This window comes from Rhizopus delemar, genomic scaffold (genome assembly GCF_000149305.1).
Source record: "Rhizopus delemar RA 99-880 supercont3.4 genomic scaffold, whole genome shotgun sequence".
NCBI classification, from domain to species: Eukaryota; Fungi; Mucoromycota; class Mucoromycetes; order Mucorales; family Rhizopodaceae; genus Rhizopus; species Rhizopus delemar.
The window spans coordinates 88,856-111,982 of NW_027137830.1; the positions used below are offsets into that span (position 1 = coordinate 88,856).

General features: G+C 36.1%; 11 protein-coding genes across 11 annotated transcripts; 8 read left to right on the top strand and 3 right to left on the bottom strand.

The window, feature by feature from the left end:
- Positions 1-182: 182 nt before the first annotated feature.
- RO3G_05556 (uncharacterized protein) lies at positions 183-2,532 on the bottom strand (the record flags this gene model as incomplete). The annotated part of the gene is made up of 7 exons (XM_067660146.1): positions 183-191; positions 253-939; positions 988-1,158; positions 1,212-1,623; positions 1,687-1,688; positions 1,860-2,084; positions 2,248-2,532. 7 exons carry the CDS (start codon positions 2,530-2,532, stop codon positions 183-185), a joined length of 1,791 nt encoding a protein of 596 aa, XP_067516247.1.
- A 499-nt stretch (positions 2,533-3,031) lies between these two features.
- Positions 3,032-4,778, top strand: RO3G_05557 (uncharacterized protein; the record flags this gene model as incomplete). Its single annotated transcript, XM_067660147.1, has 2 exons — positions 3,032-4,277; positions 4,336-4,778. 2 exons carry the CDS (start codon positions 3,032-3,034, stop codon positions 4,776-4,778), a joined length of 1,689 nt encoding a protein of 562 aa, XP_067516248.1.
- Positions 4,779-5,427: 649 nt separating this feature from the next.
- On the bottom strand, positions 5,428-5,684 carry RO3G_05558 (uncharacterized protein; the record flags this gene model as incomplete). The annotated part of the gene is made up of 2 exons (XM_067660148.1): positions 5,428-5,584; positions 5,635-5,684. 2 exons carry the CDS (start codon positions 5,682-5,684, stop codon positions 5,428-5,430), a joined length of 207 nt encoding a protein of 68 aa, XP_067516249.1.
- A 342-nt stretch (positions 5,685-6,026) lies between these two features.
- RO3G_05559 (uncharacterized protein) lies at positions 6,027-6,649 on the top strand (the record flags this gene model as incomplete). The annotated part of the gene is made up of 2 exons (XM_067660149.1): positions 6,027-6,129; positions 6,189-6,649. 2 exons carry the CDS (start codon positions 6,027-6,029, stop codon positions 6,647-6,649), a joined length of 564 nt encoding a protein of 187 aa, XP_067516250.1.
- Positions 6,650-6,854: 205 nt separating this feature from the next.
- RO3G_05560 (uncharacterized protein) lies at positions 6,855-7,457 on the bottom strand (the record flags this gene model as incomplete). The annotated part of the gene is made up of 1 exon (XM_067660150.1): positions 6,855-7,457. The coding sequence occupies one exon, from the start codon at positions 7,455-7,457 to the stop codon at positions 6,855-6,857; it is 603 nt and encodes a 200-aa protein (XP_067516251.1).
- Positions 7,458-9,108: 1,651 nt separating this feature from the next.
- RO3G_05561 (calcium/proton exchanger) lies at positions 9,109-10,839 on the top strand (the record flags this gene model as incomplete). The annotated part of the gene is made up of 11 exons (XM_067660151.1): positions 9,109-9,124; positions 9,257-9,436; positions 9,491-9,534; positions 9,595-9,717; positions 9,764-9,827; positions 9,881-10,074; positions 10,123-10,217; positions 10,264-10,317; positions 10,366-10,440; positions 10,486-10,744; positions 10,792-10,839. 11 exons carry the CDS (start codon positions 9,109-9,111, stop codon positions 10,837-10,839), a joined length of 1,152 nt encoding a protein of 383 aa, XP_067516252.1.
- Positions 10,840-11,633: 794 nt separating this feature from the next.
- RO3G_05562 (uncharacterized protein) lies at positions 11,634-12,543 on the top strand (the record flags this gene model as incomplete). The annotated part of the gene is made up of 7 exons (XM_067660152.1): positions 11,634-11,810; positions 11,852-11,921; positions 11,971-12,048; positions 12,091-12,160; positions 12,206-12,237; positions 12,279-12,284; positions 12,512-12,543. The coding sequence occupies 7 exons, from the start codon at positions 11,634-11,636 to the stop codon at positions 12,541-12,543; spliced, it is 465 nt and encodes a 154-aa protein (XP_067516253.1).
- Positions 12,544-14,246: 1,703 nt separating this feature from the next.
- On the top strand, positions 14,247-17,666 carry RO3G_05563 (uncharacterized protein; the record flags this gene model as incomplete). The annotated part of the gene is made up of 10 exons (XM_067660153.1): positions 14,247-14,286; positions 14,348-14,649; positions 14,697-15,015; positions 15,133-15,707; positions 15,753-15,850; positions 15,899-16,004; positions 16,063-16,918; positions 16,980-17,198; positions 17,254-17,357; positions 17,424-17,666. The coding sequence occupies 10 exons, from the start codon at positions 14,247-14,249 to the stop codon at positions 17,664-17,666; spliced, it is 2,862 nt and encodes a 953-aa protein (XP_067516254.1).
- Positions 17,667-18,208: 542 nt separating this feature from the next.
- Positions 18,209-19,632, top strand: RO3G_05564 (uncharacterized protein; the record flags this gene model as incomplete). The annotated part of the gene is made up of 3 exons (XM_067660154.1): positions 18,209-18,787; positions 18,837-19,494; positions 19,613-19,632. The coding sequence occupies 3 exons, from the start codon at positions 18,209-18,211 to the stop codon at positions 19,630-19,632; spliced, it is 1,257 nt and encodes a 418-aa protein (XP_067516255.1).
- Positions 19,633-20,586: 954 nt separating this feature from the next.
- RO3G_05565 (uncharacterized protein) lies at positions 20,587-21,596 on the top strand (the record flags this gene model as incomplete). The annotated part of the gene is made up of 3 exons (XM_067660155.1): positions 20,587-21,106; positions 21,173-21,349; positions 21,484-21,596. The coding sequence occupies 3 exons, from the start codon at positions 20,587-20,589 to the stop codon at positions 21,594-21,596; spliced, it is 810 nt and encodes a 269-aa protein (XP_067516256.1).
- A 562-nt stretch (positions 21,597-22,158) lies between these two features.
- On the top strand, positions 22,159-22,845 carry RO3G_05566 (uncharacterized protein; the record flags this gene model as incomplete). Its single annotated transcript, XM_067660156.1, has 1 exon — positions 22,159-22,845. One exon carries the CDS (start codon positions 22,159-22,161, stop codon positions 22,843-22,845), a length of 687 nt encoding a protein of 228 aa, XP_067516257.1.
- Positions 22,846-23,127: the final 282 nt, after the last annotated feature.

Below are 23,127 nucleotides of genomic sequence, written 5' to 3' on the forward strand. Positions count from 1 at the left end.
TATATATAAAATATATTCTTTACTCTTTTATATTCATTGTAAATAAAATAAGAGAGAAAAAAGTAATGTGAGGAGAATAAGCATACTTTATTATTATGCCAAGTATTGATATATGCATCTATCTTTTGTGCTTCTTTTGAGATATTCACGATCAATTAAAGCTTCAATTCTTTTCTTAATCATCAAAGGGTCTGGTATAAATTTAAAACTTAGTTGTCTTGTTACTTCTACAATCAGTAGATTGTGTTCTACTTTTTTTCTATCTTTCATCACTCGAACAATGGCTGCTTCAATTTGATATTTACGTTCTTCATCTACTTTATCTCTTGTATTTTTGTCTGTTTCTACTTTGGACACTCCTGCTTGAATCTTAATACGTGCTAAATGGCACGTAAAGTTTGAGTTGAATGAGAATGAATCACTGTCCCGTACTTCCCGATTTTCAGTCGAGGATTTCAACAAAATTTTGTACTTGGCACAGGCCAGGGAATAAAATACTCGCTTTAAGTCTGCATCAGCTATTCGTGTCATTGCTTTGATTTCTTTAAAAGATAATGTATCATGTTGATTAAACAAAAGTAAGACAGTCATTGCATAGGTAGACACGTTCAAACTATGGCTGGACTTAGAAAAATGACCTCGAACATCCGCAGTACCCATCTGAGGTTGCCAAGTGAGTCTTCTTCCACTATGTCTATTCAAGTAAAAATTTTCAAAGGAGTCACGCGCTTTAAGTAGCATTGGAGGTAACACGCATACTTGAGGTGTGGATGGAAAAGGCCAAAAGGTAGACGTTAAGGTAGTGACATAAAATTCGAAAGGAAATTTTTGGTTGGTTGTGCTGAGGTAATCCTTGAATTGACTGTTCATATCGACAGACAATTTCATGTCCTTAAACATACCTTCTAATTTGTTGGTAAATTGACAACCACACTCTCTCTAGAATCATTGTTAATTAGCACTTCCCTTTATTATGAATGAGTTTACCTTTAATTTGGAAAGTATGCCTCTTTCAGCATCGTCAGAGACACTTTTATTTAATAGCAATCTTTTTCCTAAATGCTGTTTATAAAATCGCACAAACATGTCCTTGTTCTTCAAGTATCTAAAGATCATGATCGTTTTATCTAGTGTATCTTCTATTTCATATTCTAATTTCTAAACAAGATATCAATAAAAATTATGTATACAAAAAAGATTCTTTTTCTTACGCCTTTCAGTCCTTTCTTTAGGATTTCGTCTATAAATAAAGAAATAAATTCTGCAGACTTCCAATTTTCATTTATAAACGTTTCAAACGCTTCACTGAAAGCGATTTGGAATGACTTGTCGTTATTAACGGCTTGAGCAAGGATTTTATCAGCCTTGTCTTGCAATTTTAAGACTTGCTGAACCCAACCTACAGCTGTGGGCTGACTTGAACTACGCATCTTTAGCTCATAATTGGCTTCTTGGTTCATTTTAGACCCAGTTTCCAAGATGTATTTGCAAATAAATCTTATCATATCACTTTGACCAGTGGGAACACGTGAAAAGAAATGATACATTTGTAAAATAGCATCGTATTTGTCTTTTGTTAGCATACATTCTAATTCAGAGCGTTTCATCTGCTCCAAGATATAGCTAAATCATTGAGGAAAGGAAACAAAAGCCATAAATTTAAATCAAAAATAATGTTTTCTTTACCTCTATTAATGTTTTAATATTATTTGCTATAAGCTCCTTCTCTAAGATTGCTTGAATCTTTGGTTTAGTCGTCATTGATAAATAATGAACTGTTCTTTCATATTCTTCTTCCAACGTCTTCTCTACCTAGTTTATATTGTCATCAGCAATGATTCTATTTGTAAAAAAATTACTTTTTGCATGAATTCTAGTGCATCACAATTTGATAGTAATCTTTGACTCTTAATCTGATAAAATAAAGCACTCTTTTCCAGGAAAACAACTTCAAATTCCACAGCATAGATTGTATTGTTTGTTTCCACATCTTTTAATTCTAGTAACATAGCTATAATAGGCTGAATAGCGTTCCGATCAATAACACATCCTTGGCGCTCAAATTCAATCTGATTCAGGATAATCTGTATAAGATGTTCTCGTATAAGGAATGGATCAGATTGAATGATTTTATCACGAAATAGATTTAACCCCATATCATATATTCCCGGTAAATTATACTTTGATAATCTGTCATTCTGTATGTGTAAGTTTAGAGATAAGGTGTAAAAAATAGAAACCTTTTACCAAATACATTAGCATTTGCATTATCAACTCAATAGCTGTCATATAATCATTCCATACACAATTCATTGTGTTTAAAAAAGAAATACCAGCATCAAGGCTATCGACTTGTGTTTGGACAAGCACAGGAACGATGGTGTCCTGAAGTGTCTTTTGTAAGCATTCTGCAATCACTTTCTCAACATCGTAATAAAGTCTTTCACCAAACTGTCGCGTGGTGAGCTTGTAGACTGTACGATATAATAGTTCATAGGAAAGTGCTTTTGTTTTTCTTTGAAATATAACCATAATCGCATAACTTAGAATCTCGAAGCCTTCATCATATTCTTGTAAAATGGCAGACTGATTTATATATCTTAGTTTTTCTCTTTTTAAAAAGTGTTTCTATTTTACTGCTCTTCTTGTAATCTGTGCCTGTCTTTCTTTAAAACATGTATATAAAAAGCATTTTTCTTTGGTCGAGCAAAGTAATGCGATAGTATATCTCACGTGATTAATAAAACTCTCATCTTCTATGCTTTTTTTCACTGAAATGACTAAGTACATAGATCAGCACTATATTGGCACTTGTTTCTTTTTCTTTGGTTCATAACCCTCGCTCCTCCTCTTCTTTATTTTTTGTATATAAACCTTGATTTTTTTTTATATTAAAATATGTCAATTATGCAGATTAAATGCATTTGGTAAATCTAATTAAATTCTTTTTACATTGCGTAAGTTACTTTTTTATTCATGTAAACGCGTTTATTTTTTTTTGCATTTTATTTTTTTCACAAATCAAAACCTTATGAAATTCTATTCTTTATTTGTCTTGTTAGTCTTGGGTCATGCTGAGACCAAGACTTTTCTTTTTCCTATACCACAACATGTCGAGTGGACTGGTTCCAGTGTAGTGCTGTCCAATAGTTTTACATTTGAAGGGATTCAAAGCTCAAATCTGGCAAAAGCTGCTGATAGATACAAAAAATTGATTGCAAATGAAAAATGGTCTCCGGTTCAAGTAGCCACGGATGTCTCCAAAGTAATCACTAGCTACAATCAATTGCAAGGAATTTTATTTCAGGTGAATGATAATCAAGTGAAACTTGACATCGATGTGGATGAATCCTACAGACTATCGATCCCCAGCGAAGGTGGTTACGCTACCTTGGTGGCTCCTACTTGGGTAGGTGCTCTTCGTGGATTAGAAACATTTTCTCAGTTGGTCATTTTTAATGAGGATCAATTCATCGCTCATTCTGTCAACATTGAAGACTATCCTGCCTTTGGTCACCGTGGTATCTTGCTTGACACTTCTAGAAATTTTTATCCAGTATCAACCATTCTACATACGCTTGATGCTCAATCTTATAACAAAATGAACGTTTTCCACTGGCATGTATCTGACTCTCAGTCTTGGCCTTTGTATTTGAAGTCACATCCAGAGCTTTCAGAAAAAGGGGCATATTCTAGCAAGGAAGTTTACCAGCCTGAGGATGTTGAGCGTATCATTCAATATGCAAACGAGCGTGGTATTCGTGTAATCGTTGAACTCGACATGCCTGCTCATACAGGATCCATCGGTGAATCCCATCCAGACTATATGACTTGTCGCGATCAATTCTGGGATGAGTTTGCAGCTGAACCACCAGCTGGTCAATTGAATCCTATTCATGAAGGCGCGTTTCAGTTGGTGAAAGATGTTGTTGTAGAGAGCACAGATACATTTCCTGATACACTTTATCATGCAGGTGGTGATGAGATTAACGGCAAATGTTGGATGGCTGATGAATCTATTAAAAAACACATGGAAGAAAACAATTTGAGCACAAACGAACTCTGGTTTCAGTGGACTAACAAGCTACTTGATTTTGTGATCAATGATCGTAAAAAGAGGCCAATCATTTGGGAAGATCCTTTAAAGGATGGGGGTAGTTATCCGAAAGAAACCATCGTACAAATATGGACAAATCCTGCAAAGACATATACTGATCTTGGCCATGATGTCATCGTGTCCTCCTATGATTACTTTTATCTTGATTGCGGACAAGGAGGTAAGATAGATTGCCAAGCAATCCATAAAAAAAAAGTCACTGAGCAACATATATTTAGGATGGGTAGGGAATGATGAAAGATTCATCAGTCCTTCACAATCACATACAAAGGACGACACGTTCAATTATGGTGGATCTGGAGGTTCCTGGTGTGCACCTTCCAAGACCTGGCAACGGATTTATTCTTATGACATGAATCTTGGCATTCCTAAAGATTCTCCTGGAAAGATCATTGGCGGTGAAACAGCCATGTGGTCCGAACAAACCGGCCCCACAGTTCTCGACGGTCGTCTTTGGCCACGTTCTGCAGCAGCAGCAGAGATTTACTGGTCTGGAAGTTATGATGAGGATAACAAGAGGCGTACAGTCAAGGATGTCGCCGAACGATTTCATGACTGGAATTACCGTCTACAAGCTCGTGGGATCAACAGTGAGCCTATTCAGCCCAAATTTTGTGCAAAGAATCCGGGTCTTTGTGATATTCATAAACCTGCTCTTTGATATCGTCGAATTCTTTATTTCCTAAAGTATATCCTACCTCTTCTTACATGTTTTGCCTTCAGACTAATTATACGGTGTATAATAAAGAAAAAATAAATTTTATTTCAATTAAACATTTTATACATAAGCCAATATATTCTACAGATCATTTTAGTGATTTTTTATGCGTTATTCTCCTCTTTTGTTTGTTCTAATTTTGTAATTGCATCGTCTTGTTCATTCTGTTCTTTATCATATTTTATATAATCCCTTTGCTGATGTCTCCAATTAAATTTGGCCTTTTTGTTCTTTTGATATGCGTTTTGTATGAGGTTGTAGAAAAACTTGTAGAAAAATAACAAATTATCATAGCTACCATCATAGGGTGCTTCATAACTCTCTCCATATTCTCTATATAAATAGTAAATAGCCTCTATTGTCGCTAAGTGGTTGTCATCGACCATTTGAAATCGCCAAAAGTTTGTTTTTCTAGGTGCAATGGTAACACACTGCATTTTTTGAAGTATCTTTGTCTCACGAGCAATTTGGTTTGCTTGAATCCATGTACCATCGATTACTGCGATTCTATCAAATGTATCTCTGGGTATATCATGTAGCCGTTTCGCATTCTATAAATACATGTGAGCATAAGAGATGCAATGAAGTCTTTCTAATCACTCACAGGTCCCGGAAATAGCAGCAGTGTTCTTTCTGGATTTTCATACTCTGGAATATTTGGCCATGTATGAAGAGAAACATGATCATGAGCAACAATCTTTGCATGTACAGCGGTCGACTTTCCATCTAATTCTTTGGGATGCTTTATACTATATATAAATTGTCAGATAAAGAAAAGAGATCATTTGGTATCTTTTACATGTCTAAGAAAACAGGTAATTGCACTGTAGGTATTTCAGATCTGTTCATGCCAACAACATTAAAGCACACATAGCAAAAATATTTGACTGATTTATTACATTTTGGACAAGGAAGACGTTTGGTTGCATTCTTTAATACTTGATCATCGTCTATTTTGAGTGATTTGAAGGGATCTTCTTCAGTTGAATCGTGTGATCTCTTTATGCTATCGATATGTTGTTCTTTTTCTGGTTCTGTAGAATTGTTATTTTTTTTTATAAACGTCGATGAGTTTTTGCTTTCTACCTTGACTCATTAGGATTTTTTTTTTTTATCTTTAAAAAAAAAAGACTTCCCCTGTCACAAAACTTTTTTCTTTACTTTTTTTTTTTTTTTTAAATCAGCAATAAAATGGCCATTAGATCTGTATTGAAATCAGCTGGTTTGGCTTCTAGCTATCGTTCTCGCATTGGCACAGTTCCTTCTGCATTTCACTTAAAGAAACCATACTCAGGTATAAAGTCATTAAGCATCATTAAAAGATGTTGGTCCTAAAAACAAACAAATGATTAGCTACTACTTCAACTGCTACTGTAAGTAAATCAGCCAGTGAACCTGCCGCACCGATACCAGCAGAAGCACCCGAAAATAAAGTTACAGATGATCAATTAACCGAGAAGAAAAAGGAAGAAAAAGCACCCAAAGTAGAGCACGGATATCAATACGGAGCACATCACTGGAACTTGGAGCGAGCAGCCGCTGTTGCATTGATCCCCTTGATAAGTACACAGATGACATATGGTGCACATCCCATTGTGGATGGACTCTTTGGTGTTGTTTTGCCCTACCACTTATACCTTGGATTTGAATCATGCATAGTGGATTACATTCCTAAACGAGTCTATCCTAGACTTCACAAAGCAGCAAAATGGACTTTGGGCACAACCACTGGTTTAGTGATGTGGGGATGCTATGAATTTAATACGAATGATATTGGAATTACAGAATTTATGCAAAGACTATTTGCAGCTTAATAAAATATGTGAGATGAACCATTTGATCTTGTTAGAGCAAAGCTTATTTTTGCGTGGTTTTTATGAACATCATACAAAATGAACAAAGTCATCTGGTTCATTCACCGCTTCTTTTCATGATTCAGCTTTGTCATCTTTTTATCAAATAAAAGTAACGTAAAGAAAGGTCGAACAAAAAAAAGTGCGACAGATGGCAAAAATTTTATTAGATATTAGATTTGTTGGCTTTTTTATCAGCCACTGTTCCTGGATATGTCTGTATGGCCTCTTTTCTCATTTCGAAACTCTTGTACCAACGAAACAATTTGGGCGATGCCTTTATAAACTCTTCTTTTTCTGGTTGAACATAGATATCGGCCGCAACAGGGTAGAAAAAGTAATCGGCCCAAGTGAGACTGTTTCCACACAAGAAATCGCTTTGAGGTACCATTTGCTCGACGGTCTTGATGATGTTAATCGCCTTTATTAGGGCTGGTTTCAGCAAGCTTGATAATTCCTCTCCTGATTTCCCTTGGCGTTCACAGGCCTCACGATATTTTGCGAAATTGAGTATGACGTGGTGAAATACATAGTCGCTTAGGATGCTAATCATTTGAGTCATCTTCATCTTGGTCTCCAAGTCCTTGGGCGTCAATTTATCCGAGAATTGAGCATCGATATAGTCTCGAATAGCCATGGTTTCGAAAATGACTTTATCATTATGCAGCAAGGAAGGAATTCGACCAAAGGGATTGTGTTTGAATGCCAATTCGCTGTGTGGTGAGGCTTTTTCGAGCTGATAGGGCACATTTAGATGGGTTAGAGCCATTCTGATTGTACGCGTATATGTTGAGAATCGTGCGCCGATGATGATTGGTACGCTCATGTTTGTTTTTTTTTCTGTGGGAAAGTAAAAGAAAGAGGTTTCTTGTTTAAAATTTATGGCTGGGAATTGTATTACCGCAATTTGTGACTAATTGTAATTTTCTATAAAAAGGAACGTAGTTCAGGTCTGTGAAACTGGGACCAACGCGAAAGACGAAAGAATCTGATCCAATGATTGACAGTCACCTTCACTCTCTATGACTCGGTTTTCCTTCTAAATGCTACTTTAGACAGAAATTAGTCTGATCATATACTCTGTGCTCAATGCAAAACTGCCTGACCGCTACAAGACTTTCTGCAAATAGTAAAAAAAAAAAAAAGAAAAAAAAAAGACAGAGTTTTCAAATAGCTTGACTAGTTAACACATTGCTATAATTTCACTTTGAATTCGACCAATAAAAAATAAAGGCACACAAGTAGACGAAATAAGCAAATGCATTTGATCGAATTTGAAGTGGTAAGCCATAGCAAAAGAGCTGTGGGTGCATTTGATTTAAATGACAAGTTGACATCATAATACGCCACAACAAGAGGGAATTCGAGGTACAAAAGAGTAAAAGTGAGATGGGCTGATTATGATATTCATAGAAGCGAATGAGGGGATCTCTTTTATCAATTTGATTCTTCTGCTATGCTGATAAAGCTGCGGCTTTGTTTGTTTTGTTTATTGTAAAAGAAGGATATCCATGATGTTTACTTTGATTGACATAGACCAGTGGAAAAGAAATGGTAGCGAGAGATGTAAAAGGCGATTGGTTGATGATGCATATTTAATGCAGCTGTCAGACGGACCTGATAGTATAACTCATGACCATCCACAGTTATTCACAAGCACTAACTTGAGTAAGCCTAAGGATACCTTAAGAATCGGTATAGATGAGAAGCAAAGTATATGTAAGGAAATGAAGATTCGAGAACACTGATAGAATTCTTACTTTTGGGCAGTGGGTAAATCAATGGTTTGATGTTGAGTGTCCCTAGTGAAAGAATAGACAGATATTATTCCAGATTTAAAGTCAACTGTGTCCATTAAATATGAGAAGGGAAAAAAAAAAGGGAAAGGCGGGGGGAGGCAGAGAGATGAGACTGAAGCAAAAGGATGAAAATGAAATGCTCTTAAAAGAGGGAATCAGAATAAAGAAAATATCTACTGTACTTCTCACATACACGTCAATAACGCTTTTTCATGCTTGTAAACTGTCAGAGGTGAGACAGACAACCATCTAACGTGTGATAAGTGTACTTGATTGCATTCCTTAGTAGTCTATTTTCTTTGAATCATATTAGATAATAACGATATTCATATTTATTTCATATTTCCAGGAAAATACAGAGGCAAGTCGTTCTTCATAGCCACTGGCAGGGTCGAGACTTAAAAATCCATAAGCCAATCAAATATTGTGTATCGTTACTTGGTGAAAAGTAGGCAGTAAAAAAATAGGGTTTTCTTTCACTAAATGTGTTTATTTTTCCATTTACTTTTTTTTTTGTTAAAAGCTTTATTTTTATAGCCTTTGAGGTTACTATCAGCGATATGTTTTGCTCTTTTCAGAGGTTGTACAAGTGAATGAGAGAGGGTTTCCATAAAGAAAATAATGCCCGGTACAAATAGTAAAATGTCTTTTAAGCCAAAGAAAAAAAAAAAAAGCTGGTGAAACTTTTTGACGTTTGTTTTTGTTTTTCTTTTTTTATTCTTTTTCTTTTTTTTTTTCATGAGTGAACGCGAACACTTGATTTCTCAAGCCAACAGCTATGAGGAACCTACTTTAAAATCCTCTTTAAAAGCTACCGTGTTTTCTTCCAAAGTGAATTCCCTTTTGGTTTTTGTTCCTATTGCTTTCGTTTTCTCTCATGCTTCTGACAGTACCGTTTTCTCTTTAAACTTTATGGCCATCATTCCTCTTGCTAAACTTCTTGGTTTTGGTATGAAAGGTCCGAAAGTAACCTGATTTTTTAGCTAACAGTCATGATTCGTAGCTACTGAGGAAATCGCTTTAAGGTCTAGTTCTGTTTTAGGCTCGGTAAGACAGAGAGATAAAAAGGTTTTTTTTTGGTGTTGATTGTAATGATGTTAATGATAGCTTTTGAACGCTACTTTTGGTAATGCGGTTGAGCTTATCCTTGGTTTCATTGCTTTAAAGCAAGGTTTGATTCGCGTTGTTCAAGCCTCCATCTTGGGTTCTATTTTATCAAACCTTTTACTTGTAAATATTCATCTATTTGAATAGTTGATGGCTAATCTTTCGATAGGTACTCGGTTGCTGTTTCTTTTTGGGTGGCCTTGGACGATCTGAACAACGATTTAGTATGACAGGTAATGTATCTTGAGCATAAATAAAAGCGCACTCACCCATCATGAACTATTAGCCGCTCAAACCTCCACTTCCCTTTTGGCTTTAACGACCCTATCTTTATTGATTCCTGCTGCTTTTAATGCCAGTGGTACGCAAGATGTGGGTAAAGATAGCAACATTGTCAATTTGAGCCACAAGACTGCTATTGTTTTATTGATCGTTTACTTTCTATCCTTGGTTTTTCAACTCAAGACGCATTCTAAATTAGTATGATTGAAAGAGAGAGAGAGAGGAGATATTAAGATTTGAATATAGTTTGAGACGGTCACTCGTGGAGAAAGTGGGATTCACCTTTTGGAAGATGAAGAAGAAGAAAAGCCGAGGGTTAGTCTTGGATTTGGTATTGCTATGTAAGTTGATTTGTATGACTTGGATGATGTATTTATGATAGAATAGACTGTTGATGATTACGGGATTTATTGCTGTTCATGCTGAATACCTTGTGGGAGCGTAAGGTTGATGGGAGATAGAGAATGTGGGGTTGATAGGTTTCTATAGGATTGAAGGAGTGGTTGATAGTTGGGGTTTAAATGAGACATTTGTGGGACTGATTATATTACCGATTGTTGGAAAGTGAGTGATGAGATAAAAAGAGTACAGGTTAATAACGATTGATAGTGCTGCTGAACATTTGAGTGCGATTACGTTTGCATTAAAGAACAAGATGAATTTATGTATTGGTATTGCTATATCCTCTTCTATTCAAATAGGTCTCTTTGTATCCCCTTTACTTGTCTTGGCTGGTTGGTTGATTGATGTTCCGATGTCCTTCTTTTTTGAGTTATTTGAAACGATTGTTTTATTTTCTAGTGTACTTGTTGTTAATTATCTTATCGCAGATGGAAAATCCAATTGGCTTGAAGGTGTTTTACTTTTGGTGAGTAAAAGAGTATAAAAAGAATGAGAGTACTAAAGATAGCATAGGCAACGTATGCTATTGTGGCCATGTCATTTTATTATCATCCTGCTTAAAAATAAAAATGAGAGAAAACACCTCTTCATTTTTAATTTCCGATCGTCAGTTTATCATTCCGATAATGATAGATCTTTGATTATAAACAAGCATATCCACTTCATTTATACCATTTCACTTTGACAGTTGAAAGTGTCCCCCCTATTTTTTTTTTTTTTTTTTTAATCCTCTTTTCCGTGTACGACTTGAACACGAGCGAACAGACATCCGAGGTCATTCAGATCCCATCTGTGCTTTCGATCACTGGAACAATAGTAACACATGACTCGTAATATGAAATCAGATGGAATAGTCAATAGTCTAGAATGAATATCCCACTGATTTCTATAAAAGGCTGTCAATAAACGATGGGTGACAAGAGGATGAATGCCTTTTTCACACCTCTCTTTTTTCTTTCTTTGTGTTCAGTCTACTTCCAAACATGTTTATTTCGATTGGTTTACAACATGGGGCTGTCTTACAAAGCATGATCCTCCTTTTTATTTTTTTTGCACGCACAGACTTGTATTGATCAGATGAGAATTAATCATTTATGCAATGCACATACTTTTTAGACAGTTTATTTTTTTACACAGAAAAGAAGCTTTATGCAACATGATTCTGAGATTGTAATCGACTAGATGATTGTAATAACCAAAGGGTTTACTATATCTGGTTTAATATGCATAACAGACACTATTCATATACTTGCATGTGATGAAGAGTAGACATAGTCTGAATGTCACACAGTACAGTACAGTAATATAGAACCAATTCATTCCCTTTCTTTTTCTTCTTCTTTTGCTTTATTCAAATGTCTGTCACTTCTTTTTATAGAAAGGTTAATAAAGAAGAAGAAGAAGCAGGTTCTATTCTTATTTCTTTAGCAAATCAAAGGGGTCATCCAATCCTACGTAATAAATCAATGTCGATTCAAAACTTGTTGGAAAATAAAGAAAAGAGTTTTTATAGACAAGATCGTCAGTGGATGGTAAATAAATCCTTATTCAATTCTTTATTCATTCATTTCAGGAACAACATGATTCAACTCATTTTAACAATTCACGTTCTTTACTATTTGAGAATCAATCCGATAATTCATGTAATTCTTCTTTTCTAATTTATATCTTATTCATCTCTTTTTTTAACAGCTACTCCATCCACACCTCCTTCTTCTTATTCATTCAAACCAAATGAATTCAATCTATCGTTGAATGAAATGATGAATGGTAAATGTGATATCGTCATGACATATTAATAATGATGACTAGGTCGTATACAACCATCTTATTATCCAATCACCAAAAGATCTCATCCACCACTTTCTAGAATGAAAAAGGGGTAAATGAATCATTTCTTATTTCTATTCCTCACATTTATTTATAGAAAACATCAAGAATCACTTTTGTCTACAGCAAGTATGTCTATCAACATATTCATTAAACTCATTCTTATTTAGTCTCTTGTAAAAAAACCTCAAGAATTTGTTAATGCACCCTATTTAAACATGGTACACATTTTAAACAAAACTGTTGACTTCCCCTAACAATTTATTAGAAGCAAAGATCAAAACTTCGACGTAATGCACTTCAAGCCTATATTAGTTACATGATCTATGCTGACATCACACGTCAAAAAAACGTAATCTCATCCTTTCTTTCTTTTTCTTTTTTCCTAATTCATATTCTATAGCCTTCATCTCACATCCCTTCAAGATCTCTTGATTCCATTCTAAATCAACCACTCACCGCTTTCCTTCATTCAAAAAGATATTATTAGCATTCAAACATTGTAAATAAACTTAGAATTCAACATCTTTTCTTTCTAATAAACATATCTTTTCTTTTTAATCACACCATCCCCCTCAATCCATCTATTCCTATCCTCCATCCCAACTCAACATCAAATGAAAAAGTGTGGGTGTCATCACTCGACTTGACTGTCAGTTTCACATGGACCGTCCTACCTTCTTTGTCTTCCAGACGAACACGACCTGTGCCCCCGCTCCTGATTTTTTCAGTACCCAAACATCCAAAATCGACAGCTGCCAATCGGATAGAGGAAGGGGGTCTTTATCGGAACATTCAAACAGACCTCTCTGGAAAGCATCAGGTCAATCAAGTCAGAGTCATCTTGACACACCCCATGTGGTTCACAGATCGAGTCGGAAGATCATTTTGCGTCATCCTTTGAGGCTCTGGGTCGCTGGCTGATCATCTGAGCTCACAGCAGTGAACTGGTGATGACACCCTACAGATCGCATTCCTCCAGCAGTTCATCCTGACCCGTCTGCTTTGATGTGAGCATTTCGGTCCTGAAAGATCTCGGTTGTCTTTTGATCTCGTTTCACAAGATCCATCATTATCCTCTCAGACAAAGCAGGCACAGTTGGATCTCTGGCCCTTTCCCCGATCTCCATCGTCTCTTCTTGACCGTCCGTTTCAGTCAACGCGATCGATCGTGACAGACATGGAGAGTATCATCACAGGCCTGGAGGTCCTTTAGCCAAAGATCGGTTTCCTTGGTTTTGGTCAGTGAAGCAACAAGAGGGTTGGTTCAGAGGGGAGTCGCTGAATTCTGTATTGGTTACTCCCCCATCATCACCCATCGCTCACTAAGAAAAAGGAAACGTCGGCCGAGAAAAGTCTGTGGGTGCATGGTTGAAGGAGCGGATACGTGGTCCTTGGCTTACATTCGCTCCAACTTGAGATTCGTTTTTCTTTTCTTTTCCGCCTCTTAAAAAGAAGAGAAACAATCAAGACAGTAAAGCAAAAAAGAACTAGGTTGCTATATGACAAAATGTATATAAAAAAAAAAAAGGATTGTACAAATGTAGAAACGCGTTGTTGCATTTAAAAACTTTGTTTACGATCTGCTGCCATTTTTAAATACCGAATAAATCAACTTCAACAGGTACATCATAAGGACCAATAGAAAAAAAAAAGTTGAAAACACGGGTTTAATAGGTGTATGTTCATTTTTGTAGTAGAATCTTAAAATGAGAGAAAAATTGTAGTATTCAAAAGATGCTATCAAAAGCATGAAAAATAAACAAAAACCACGTTTTTAGTCTAGAATCAAAAGGACATGTCCTAAAATGTGACTAAAAACGCATTGCAACTCAAATTGAAGAAGACACGTTTAGATGTGATATTTTGAATCTATAAACAGTTTCGGATCATTACATTCACAAGAAAAACACAGAGCTTAATTTTTTCTAGAAATTTGTTCCGTCGTGGAACAGTACCAAAACGATGTTCTGTCGAGCTACTAAAATAATAGCCAATCATTTATAGTTATTTCAAAAAGCAGCAAATGAATAGAATCAGAGTAATGGCGGAGTTGTATTTACGCTGGGTGCAGGAGAAAAGAGAGTATACACCTTTATTTTCTAGTTTTTTTTTTTTTTTTTTTTGTCTTTATAAACATGACTTCATTACCCGTTCGACCTGTCAATGTTTCTAACGGTAAAGAAGACTTCATTTAAAGCAAAAAGTAGACATTTAAATTTTTAACATTTAAAAATAGGTGCACCCATTAGACCAGCCGTGCAAGGTCAACCGCCGAGACCTATGCGTCCACCTATGCCTGCTGGACCTAATTCACCTATGGTTCCTGGACCTAATTCACCTATGGTTGCTGGTCAAAGACCTTTTCCTCCCACGATGAACGCTCGACCTCCAATGATGCCTCATCCACAGAGACCTCTTACTTCTCCTCAACCAATGATGAGACCATCTGTGGCAGCTTCACCTCCACGTCCCATGATGCCTCCAGTTCAACCACAAAATAACCTGATATCACCCATGCAAAACATGCATCTACAACAGGTAACAGAAATATAAAAAATAAAACAGTCGACTAAACGGTACTTTAGCAACCCACCAGTTATAATAAGCCACGCCGTGTGTATGCAGTGAATCCCGAAGCTTCAGGCATTGCAACACCACAAGCACCACCCAAGGAGCCTTGGCCAAATAGTCTTCAACCTCAATTGCAAACCGTACGCCCATCCCATGCTTCAGCTGCTGCAGGTATAGGTTATACCAATGCACCTTATACGCATTCAGAACAACCTCTACCACCTGAATTACGCCCACCCAGTCAACCTCGTCCAAGGATTGACCCAGACCAGATGCCTGCCCCAGTGACAGTAAGAGAATTAGACGAAGAGCTCTTTGCAGATAAATTCTTTGGTACGTTGGAAAGAGAACGTGTGCCACTGGCTACAACACAATGTATTGCATTTGATCAAGGTTTGATATCAAAAGTATAAGGGAAAAGAGAATGTTGATTTTTTATTTTTATTTTAGGCAATTGCAACCCTCGATTTATGCGTTCGACTGTTGACCGTGTTCCTTTTAGTAAGGATCTTGCAGATAAATCAAAATTGCCACTGGGTTTAGTCATTCAACCTTTGGCCAAGCTTCGATCGGATGAGGTGGATATTCAAGCTGTCGATCATGGATCCGAAGGGCCGGTACGTTGTACTCGATGCAGAGCCTATATCAATCCTTGGTGTGTCTTTACCCATGGAGGTGCTCGATTTGAATGTAACCTTTGTTTATACTCCAATGAGGTCCCTTCTTGGTATTTTGCCAATGTGGATATGTCAGGCAGACGTATTGATGCGAATGAAAGACCCGAGTTGAGATATGGATCTGTAGAATTTGAGGTGCCCAAAGAGTATTACTCTACAAGACAACCTGTACCACTAAACTATGTGTTTGCATTGGATGTCTCTGTTTTGGCCATTCAAACTGGTATGCTTCAAGCTGTCTGTGAAGGGTTGAAGGCTGCATTGTATGATGAACAAGGAAACGCAAAGTTGAATAATCGTATTGGTATCATTACCTTTGACAAAGATGTTCAATTCTTTAATCTTCATGTAAGCCAACATTCATTTTAACTTGCTCTAAATTGTATCTATTAGGCATCTTTATCCACTGCCCAAATGCTTGTTGTTTCTGATATCGAAGATATGTTTGTGCCCCTTCAAGCCGGATTTTTAGCTGATCCCAACGAATCAAAGTAAGAAGAAAGATGAGATAAGGTTTTTATTTATTGATACTTTTTTAGAAATGTCATTCTAGAATTATTAAATTCCTTACCACACATGTTTAAAGATACCATTAGACCAGAGTCTGTCTATACTTCTGCCGTTAGAGGAGGTTTGCAAGCACTGGTAAGTCTCTCATTTTTTTTTTCCGATTGACTATGCACTTTTTCTCACACATGTACAGAAAGAAACAGGCGGACAAGTATTTGTATTCCAAACATGTCTTCCCAACCACGGACCTGACATGTTAAAACCTCGCGATGATAAATCACTTTATGGCACAGAAAAGGAAAGAAACTTATTGACAGCTCAGAGCGAGAAATATAAACAACTTGGAGAAGAATGTGTCAAGAACGGTGTCTGTGTCAATACCTGGGTCTTTCCTTCACAATATATGGACCTGGCCACCATCCGCACCGTCTCTCATCTCACCGGTGGTGATTTAAGATACTATCCTGCCTTTAAGCTAGATAATAAACACAGCATTGCCTATCAGCTCAATCATGACATACATCGGCAGACGGGATATGATGGTGTCCTTCGTATTCGATGCTCGGATGGTCTACAGGTCATGGATCACTATGGTGCATGTCACATGAGCACCTACACTGATGTTGATATGACAGGTATCGATCAAGACAAGGCTATTGCGGCAGTGATGAAGCATGATGGTAAACTAGACCTGAATCGTGGTGTCTCGTTTCAGTGTGCCTTGCTTTATACTACACGTGATGGCCACCGTCGAGTCCGGGTCCACAATCTTCAGTTGGCTGTGACCTCTCAAATCTCGGATGTATTCCGTTATGGGGATGTAGATGCGACAGTGAGTGTGATGCTTCGACAGACCATCTTTGATTTATTCCACAAGAATCGAAAAGAGCTCCATACCAAGTTGACAGATGCCTGCGTTGATATTTTAACTGCTTATCGCAATAACTGTGCTTCTTCAACTTCGCCAGGTCAATTGATCTTGCCCGAAGCTTTCAAGCTATTGCCTGTCTATGTACACGGCGCCATTCGTTCTACTGTGTTAAGAGGAGGTAAAGAAGAAGAAAAAAAGTCTTAATTTTTTTTAAAAAAAAAAACTCATCATTTTGTTAGTGGGTGTGGATATGAATATTGATGCAAGAATAGCTGGCATGAGTATGTTTAATACTTTAAGTGTAGCTGAATTGGTTTGGACATTATATCCAAGGATGTTTGCCCTACACAATTTGACAGCAGAGGATGGGTCAGTCAATGGGAAGGGAGAAATAAAGCTACCATCCATGGTACGCACATCTTACGAAAGGCTAGAGACGAATGGAGCCTATCTTGTTGGTAAAATGTCATACAACATGAAACGTAATTTAATATTCATCATACGATATATTAGATACTGGATCCACTTTATTCGTATGGCTTGGTAGTAAAGTTCCACCCGAGTTCTTGCAAAATGTGTTTGGAGTTTCCCACTTGGATCAAATAGACCCTAATATGGTATAACCTTAATGTTATAAATAGGCTTCATTATTCCTCACTCACACATAAATGTATCATGTATAGATTGCTTTGCCTGCATTGAATACAGATTTGTCACATAAAATACACAATATTATGCGACAATTGCAATCTCAACGAGCTCATTATCTCAAGCCTTGTATTGTTCGTCAGGAAAAAGATGCGATTGAATTCCTTTTTTCAACTTGGATGTCTGAAGATCGTAATGCTGAAGTACAAACTTATGTTGATTACATGTGTGTCTTGCATCGTAAAATTCAAGAAGAAATGAAAAAACTAAACAATTAAAAAAAAGTTTTTATTTATTTGTAAATGTACTTGTGAATGTCACTGGTTTATCTTTGTATTGACTAAATGCTTGACTTGCTGAGGGAGATGCGGATGTAAGTGTGAGTTCAGAATGAAGAAGTGAATTAAAACCAAAATAAGTTCCTTGAGAAATACTCGTGTAACTGGGTGGACCTTCACCCCAACCACTTTCTTCTTCGTCTTGCTTGGGTTGCTTTTCAATAACAGGTTGTGTTGGCTTTGTTGTTGTTGTTGCGTTTGTTATAGAGAATATAGAAGGTGGATTGTTGTCTTTGTTTGTCAAGTGTGTATTTTGCAATTCTTTGGTTATCTTTTCTTCTTCAGAAGATATTGAAAATGATTGAAGCTTCTTGTTCAAATCAAAATCTGCAAGATTATTATTATTATTCATTGACTAAAAATAAAAAAAATAAAAAAGAGGTCGGCTTTGATAAATAATGATTGATTGGTCAATATGGCATTAATTAACAAACAAAAATTTTAATTATTGTTTTTATTAGCAATATTTTTTTTTTTCTTTAATGTCCAATCACCCTTCAAAGGAGAATTGGAGATCACTTCATAATGAAACGATCGAACCCAATTCTACTTTGGCTTGTTATATAAAAGATAAACAACAAATACCTCGAAGACGAGCCAAGTCTTTAAAAGAAGAAAAAAAAGATACCAACAAACCAACAAAGAAAGTGGTTACAACACCTAAACGAAGTGCCTCCCTGAGCCATTTGCACAAGACAACAAACACACCGACTGGAGTGAGTGCCTATCAAGGTTATACACGTACCTCTTCTTCTTCTCGTCGTTCGTCTACTTGGTCACCACCACCACGAAGCAGTAGCTTAAAAAAGCCTACAGTGACATCGATACCGCCCGTACCGCCCGTACCCAAACAGCTCAGATCCTACTCACTCAAGCCATACGACAAGGGAAATTTTAGTCGAGATTTGGAAGAGATCGAGCGAGAAATAAAAGCATTAGAGATACAAAGAGATAGACACTCACAATTTTTAGCAAAACAAAAGCAGCAAATACAAAAACAACAAGAAGAGAATAAAAAAATATTGGCACAAAAAGATTATTATGGACGTAAACGAGGAAAGGTAAATGAGGCGGATAGGAAGAGTAAAGAAAGATACTGATGCTTTATAGACTTTGCCTGGTAATTTAGCTACACCACCGCTCATACCCAATAAACCTTTACCACCAATGGTACTCAATCCAATAGAAATGAATATACCCAATAAGCCAATTCCCCTGAAACTTTATGCAAGCACATCTACAGGAATACCTAAAAAGAAAAAAGCAGTAAAGAAGGATGATGATCTACTAAAAGAGACCTCGAGCAAGAAAATAGATGATGGAGCACGCTATCCAAAGAGTGTCTATACAGCACTGAAATATTATAGTAAATACCTTTCTAATCACGAAAAAAAGGAGATTCAAAGTTACAGTGAAGTTTATTTTGTTGGCCCCTATGCGAAAATCAAACATGACACTAGTTTTGATGATGACAAGGGCAATTACAAGATTGTACTTCAAGATCATTTAGCTTACAGATATGAAGTGCTCGACATACTCGGTAAAGGATCATTTGGCCAAGTGGTCAAGTGTATTGATCATAAGACGGGTCAAACAGTGGCCATCAAGCTGATTCGAAACAAAAAGAGATTTCGTGCACAGGCAGTGACTGAGTTGAATATTTTACGCAAGTTGACTGAATATGATCCAAAGGATGAGTGTCATACAATACGTGTGCTGGATGACTTTCAATTCAGAGGACATTTGTGTATTGCGTTTGAATGTTTGAGTATGAATTTATATGAATTTATCAAAAGTAATCATTTTCAAGGATTCAGTATAAACTTGATTAAAAGGTTGTTTTATTATTCAGCTATTATTCATTCATGACTTATCCTTCATCATAGATTTACTTTTCAAATATTGAAGGCTTTAGATTTACTGTATAAACATAAACTTATTCACTGTGATTTGAAACCAGAGGTAGTAGCGATCATAGCAGTAATGGCGATCATGTAAATAACGTGTGTATTAGAACATTTTATTAAGGCATCCAACTAAAAGTTCAATTAAAGTTATTGATTTTGGTAGCAGTTGCTTTGAATCAGAGAAAGGTAACGAATGATGACAAGATGATGAGCATGTACAATAACTTTTTTAAATAGTGTACACTTATATTCAAAGTCGATTTTATAGATCACCTGAAGTGATATTGGGATTATCATATCATACAGCCATTGATATGTGGAGCTTAGGATGTATTATAGCAGAACTCTATACAGGTACACCGCTCTTTCCAGGAGAAAATGAACAGGATCAATTGGGTTGTATCATGGAAATCATTGGTACACCACAAAAACATTTAATTGATCGATGCTCACGAAGGAAGCTATTCTTTGGTAAAAAGCTGAATATAAGACACTTTGTTATTAACTAATAAGGATAGATTCAAGTGGCAATCCACGTATTATAAGTAACTCAAAGGGAACGAAAAGATATCCAAATACAAAACCTTTGTATCAAGCAATCAATAGTCGAGATATTTTATTTATTGATTTTATACAAAAATGCTTAACTTGGGATCCTAATCAACGTATGACGCCTAAAGAAGCACTCGCGCATGAATGGATTTGTATATAAATAAAACTTTCGGAAGATTAAAAAAAACATACTTGTTTGTGTTACTCTTTCTTAGCCCCAGGTCCGGAGACAGACCCGAAAGTGTGAATTATGGTTTAAAAAAGGGGAAAAAAAAAAAAAAAAAAAAAAAAAAGTAAAAAGGGAGAAAGAGAACTTGTGTGAGAGAGTTAGAGTGAGCGTGGTGTGTGGAGTTGTAAACTTTTTTTTTCCCTTTTCTTTCTTCATTTTTTCTTTTTCTTTGATGACCTCGAGTGTACCTTCAAGCAATACTTTAGATTATTTTATAAAAAAGACTTGTGAACAGTGTAAAAGAAGATCCCGTCCTTGTGATTCACAGCGTCCTTGTACACAGTGTATCGAGGCAGACCAAGACTGTGCTTACAGTGTAGTTCATGACTACTCTCAGTCTGTCTTTTCTACCCATGCTGCCAGAAGATTAAGTTCTGGTTCAGCCTGTGAGACTTGTCGAAGAAGAAAAACGAAATGTGATGGAGCAAGTCCTTGTGGATTTTGTGCTGCCAACGGGATTGAGTGTGTAAACTATTCGGAAAGAAGGCTCCTTAGTAAAAAACAGCAGCAACCGACAGAGGCTATCGATCGAATCGAAGATAGACTTCGGAGAATAGAGAGATTGATGGCTGCCTTTGCACCCTCAATCACCAACAATCCACCTGCTGAAAGTCATAAGGTCAGACCTCAACGTCACTCTGTTCAAGGTGTTAATTCTGCTAGAGAAAAGAAAGAATTAAACCATCACAGAAGTAAGTTTTTTTTTTTTTTTTTTTTCTTGTTATGGATTTCCTCTTGTTTACTTACAACTAAAATAGGCTCACCTTATTCATCACGCATTGGATCTATTTCTCCACCTCCTTCACAGACGAGTATAGCCCATTCAATGTTGAATCTTTCCATCTCTAATAATAATAATAATAATAATGATAATAATAATAATACTCCTTTCAGTTCCATCTCCACACCTTCTTCTTCTTCATATCCTCTTTTAGGTAAGAATGAATATTTCAATTTACCTAGTCCGCCTGAATCAAGAAGTGAACATGAATGGAAAAATACAATACCGAGTTTAATGGGTAAACGATGTAGTAGTACTTGCTCTTGTATACTTATACATGTACCATAGATCAACTGTCAAAGCGTACGTTTGCTACTTCGAGTAATGAATATACAGTAACCCAATATCCTATTTATCCATTAACTCCACCTCCTACTCAACAAAAACATGAAACTTCTTGAATATTGCTTATCCTTACTTTATGTATACTTTCCTTTATTACTATTATTATTACTACTAATTATGCTATATTATGTTTATATACTTTCTATTCCTCTTTTTTTTTTTTTTTTTTTTTTTTTATCGCGCATGATAAATAAAAAACGCGTCCCCTTCAATTTTTAATATTTTATTTCCTGACAGAATAATTTTTCTTTTCTTATTCTTTTGCATAGAAAAGAGAAATGGATAAGCCATGTCGTTTTTGTGATTCATTGCAAGTTAAATATGAAAATGGTTTAGCGTAAGCAAATAATGAGGTGTGTTTTTATGGGATAGTTATTGATTGTATTATGTAGTCAGTGTAGTGCCTGTTTTCACTCTTGGCTTTATAAAAAAACAATCAATCCATTTGATCTTGATGATCTTTTTGGTGACTTGGATGATCTTATGCCCAAGAAACAAAAACCAATAAACAACAACAAATTAGTACTAGAAAACAAGGAGGACAATAAATCGTTAATTAATAATAAAGCTGAGGGCCAACCAATAATGAATAACAACAAATTAGATAGTAAATCAATAATGGACAACAAAAGAAAGTCAAAAGTAATCAAGAGACCACGATTAGATATTGGTGCTTCACTGAACAAACAAAAAGAATCAAATTCAAAAGAAGGAGATATTTTTTCAGATATGGAAGATAGTGAAGAAGAACGTGAACTTGTCAGAAAGAAGCCAATTCAGCAACGATCACCGCAACAGCAACATAGTAAAAAGCCGACTATAAAGGATAAAGAGTCGGCAATAAAAAATGAAAGAAATGAAGAAATGTACAGTTTAAGAAAAAGACATACAACAAAAGACAAAAACCTTTATTTTATGGATGAGGATGACGAAGATGATGAATATGTAAACAGTAACAATATAGAAGAAGATGATGATGATGAGGAAAAGGAATACAAGTTTTTGGATAATGAAGATGCCATATTTAATCATAGTGAAGATGATGAAGATGAAGATGAAGAAACAGAGGTTTATGAATCAAAAATGAATGCGATTAATCAACAAGAAGCAAAAGAAGAAGCGATCGTGAAGAGAAAAATAGAAAGGAAGGCAGGAGCAAAGCCAACAAATCGATTTAACCCGTTTATTTTATTTAATAAAGAAGTGAGAGCAAAGATGAAAAAAGAACATCCGGAATTAGATAATTATGAATTAAGTAAATGGATTGGACAACAATGGAAAGAACTAGATCCAGTAAAGATTTAGTGATCACAATAAACAAATACTAACGGTCCGTTTGTAGGTCAAAAAAGAAGCTTACAATAAATTATCAGAAAGGAAGAAGGAAGATTACAAGAATAGGCCTATCCATTTCGCTAAACGACCTAAACCACCACCCAATGTATGGATTGTTTACAGTAAGGAGGAAATGCCTAAAGTGAGAGCAAAGCATCCGGGATTAAATGTAAACGAAGCAAGTAAAATCGTCGCACAACAATGGAGGGCGCTTTCAAAGGAGGAACAGGATGTATATAGAGATAGAGCAAC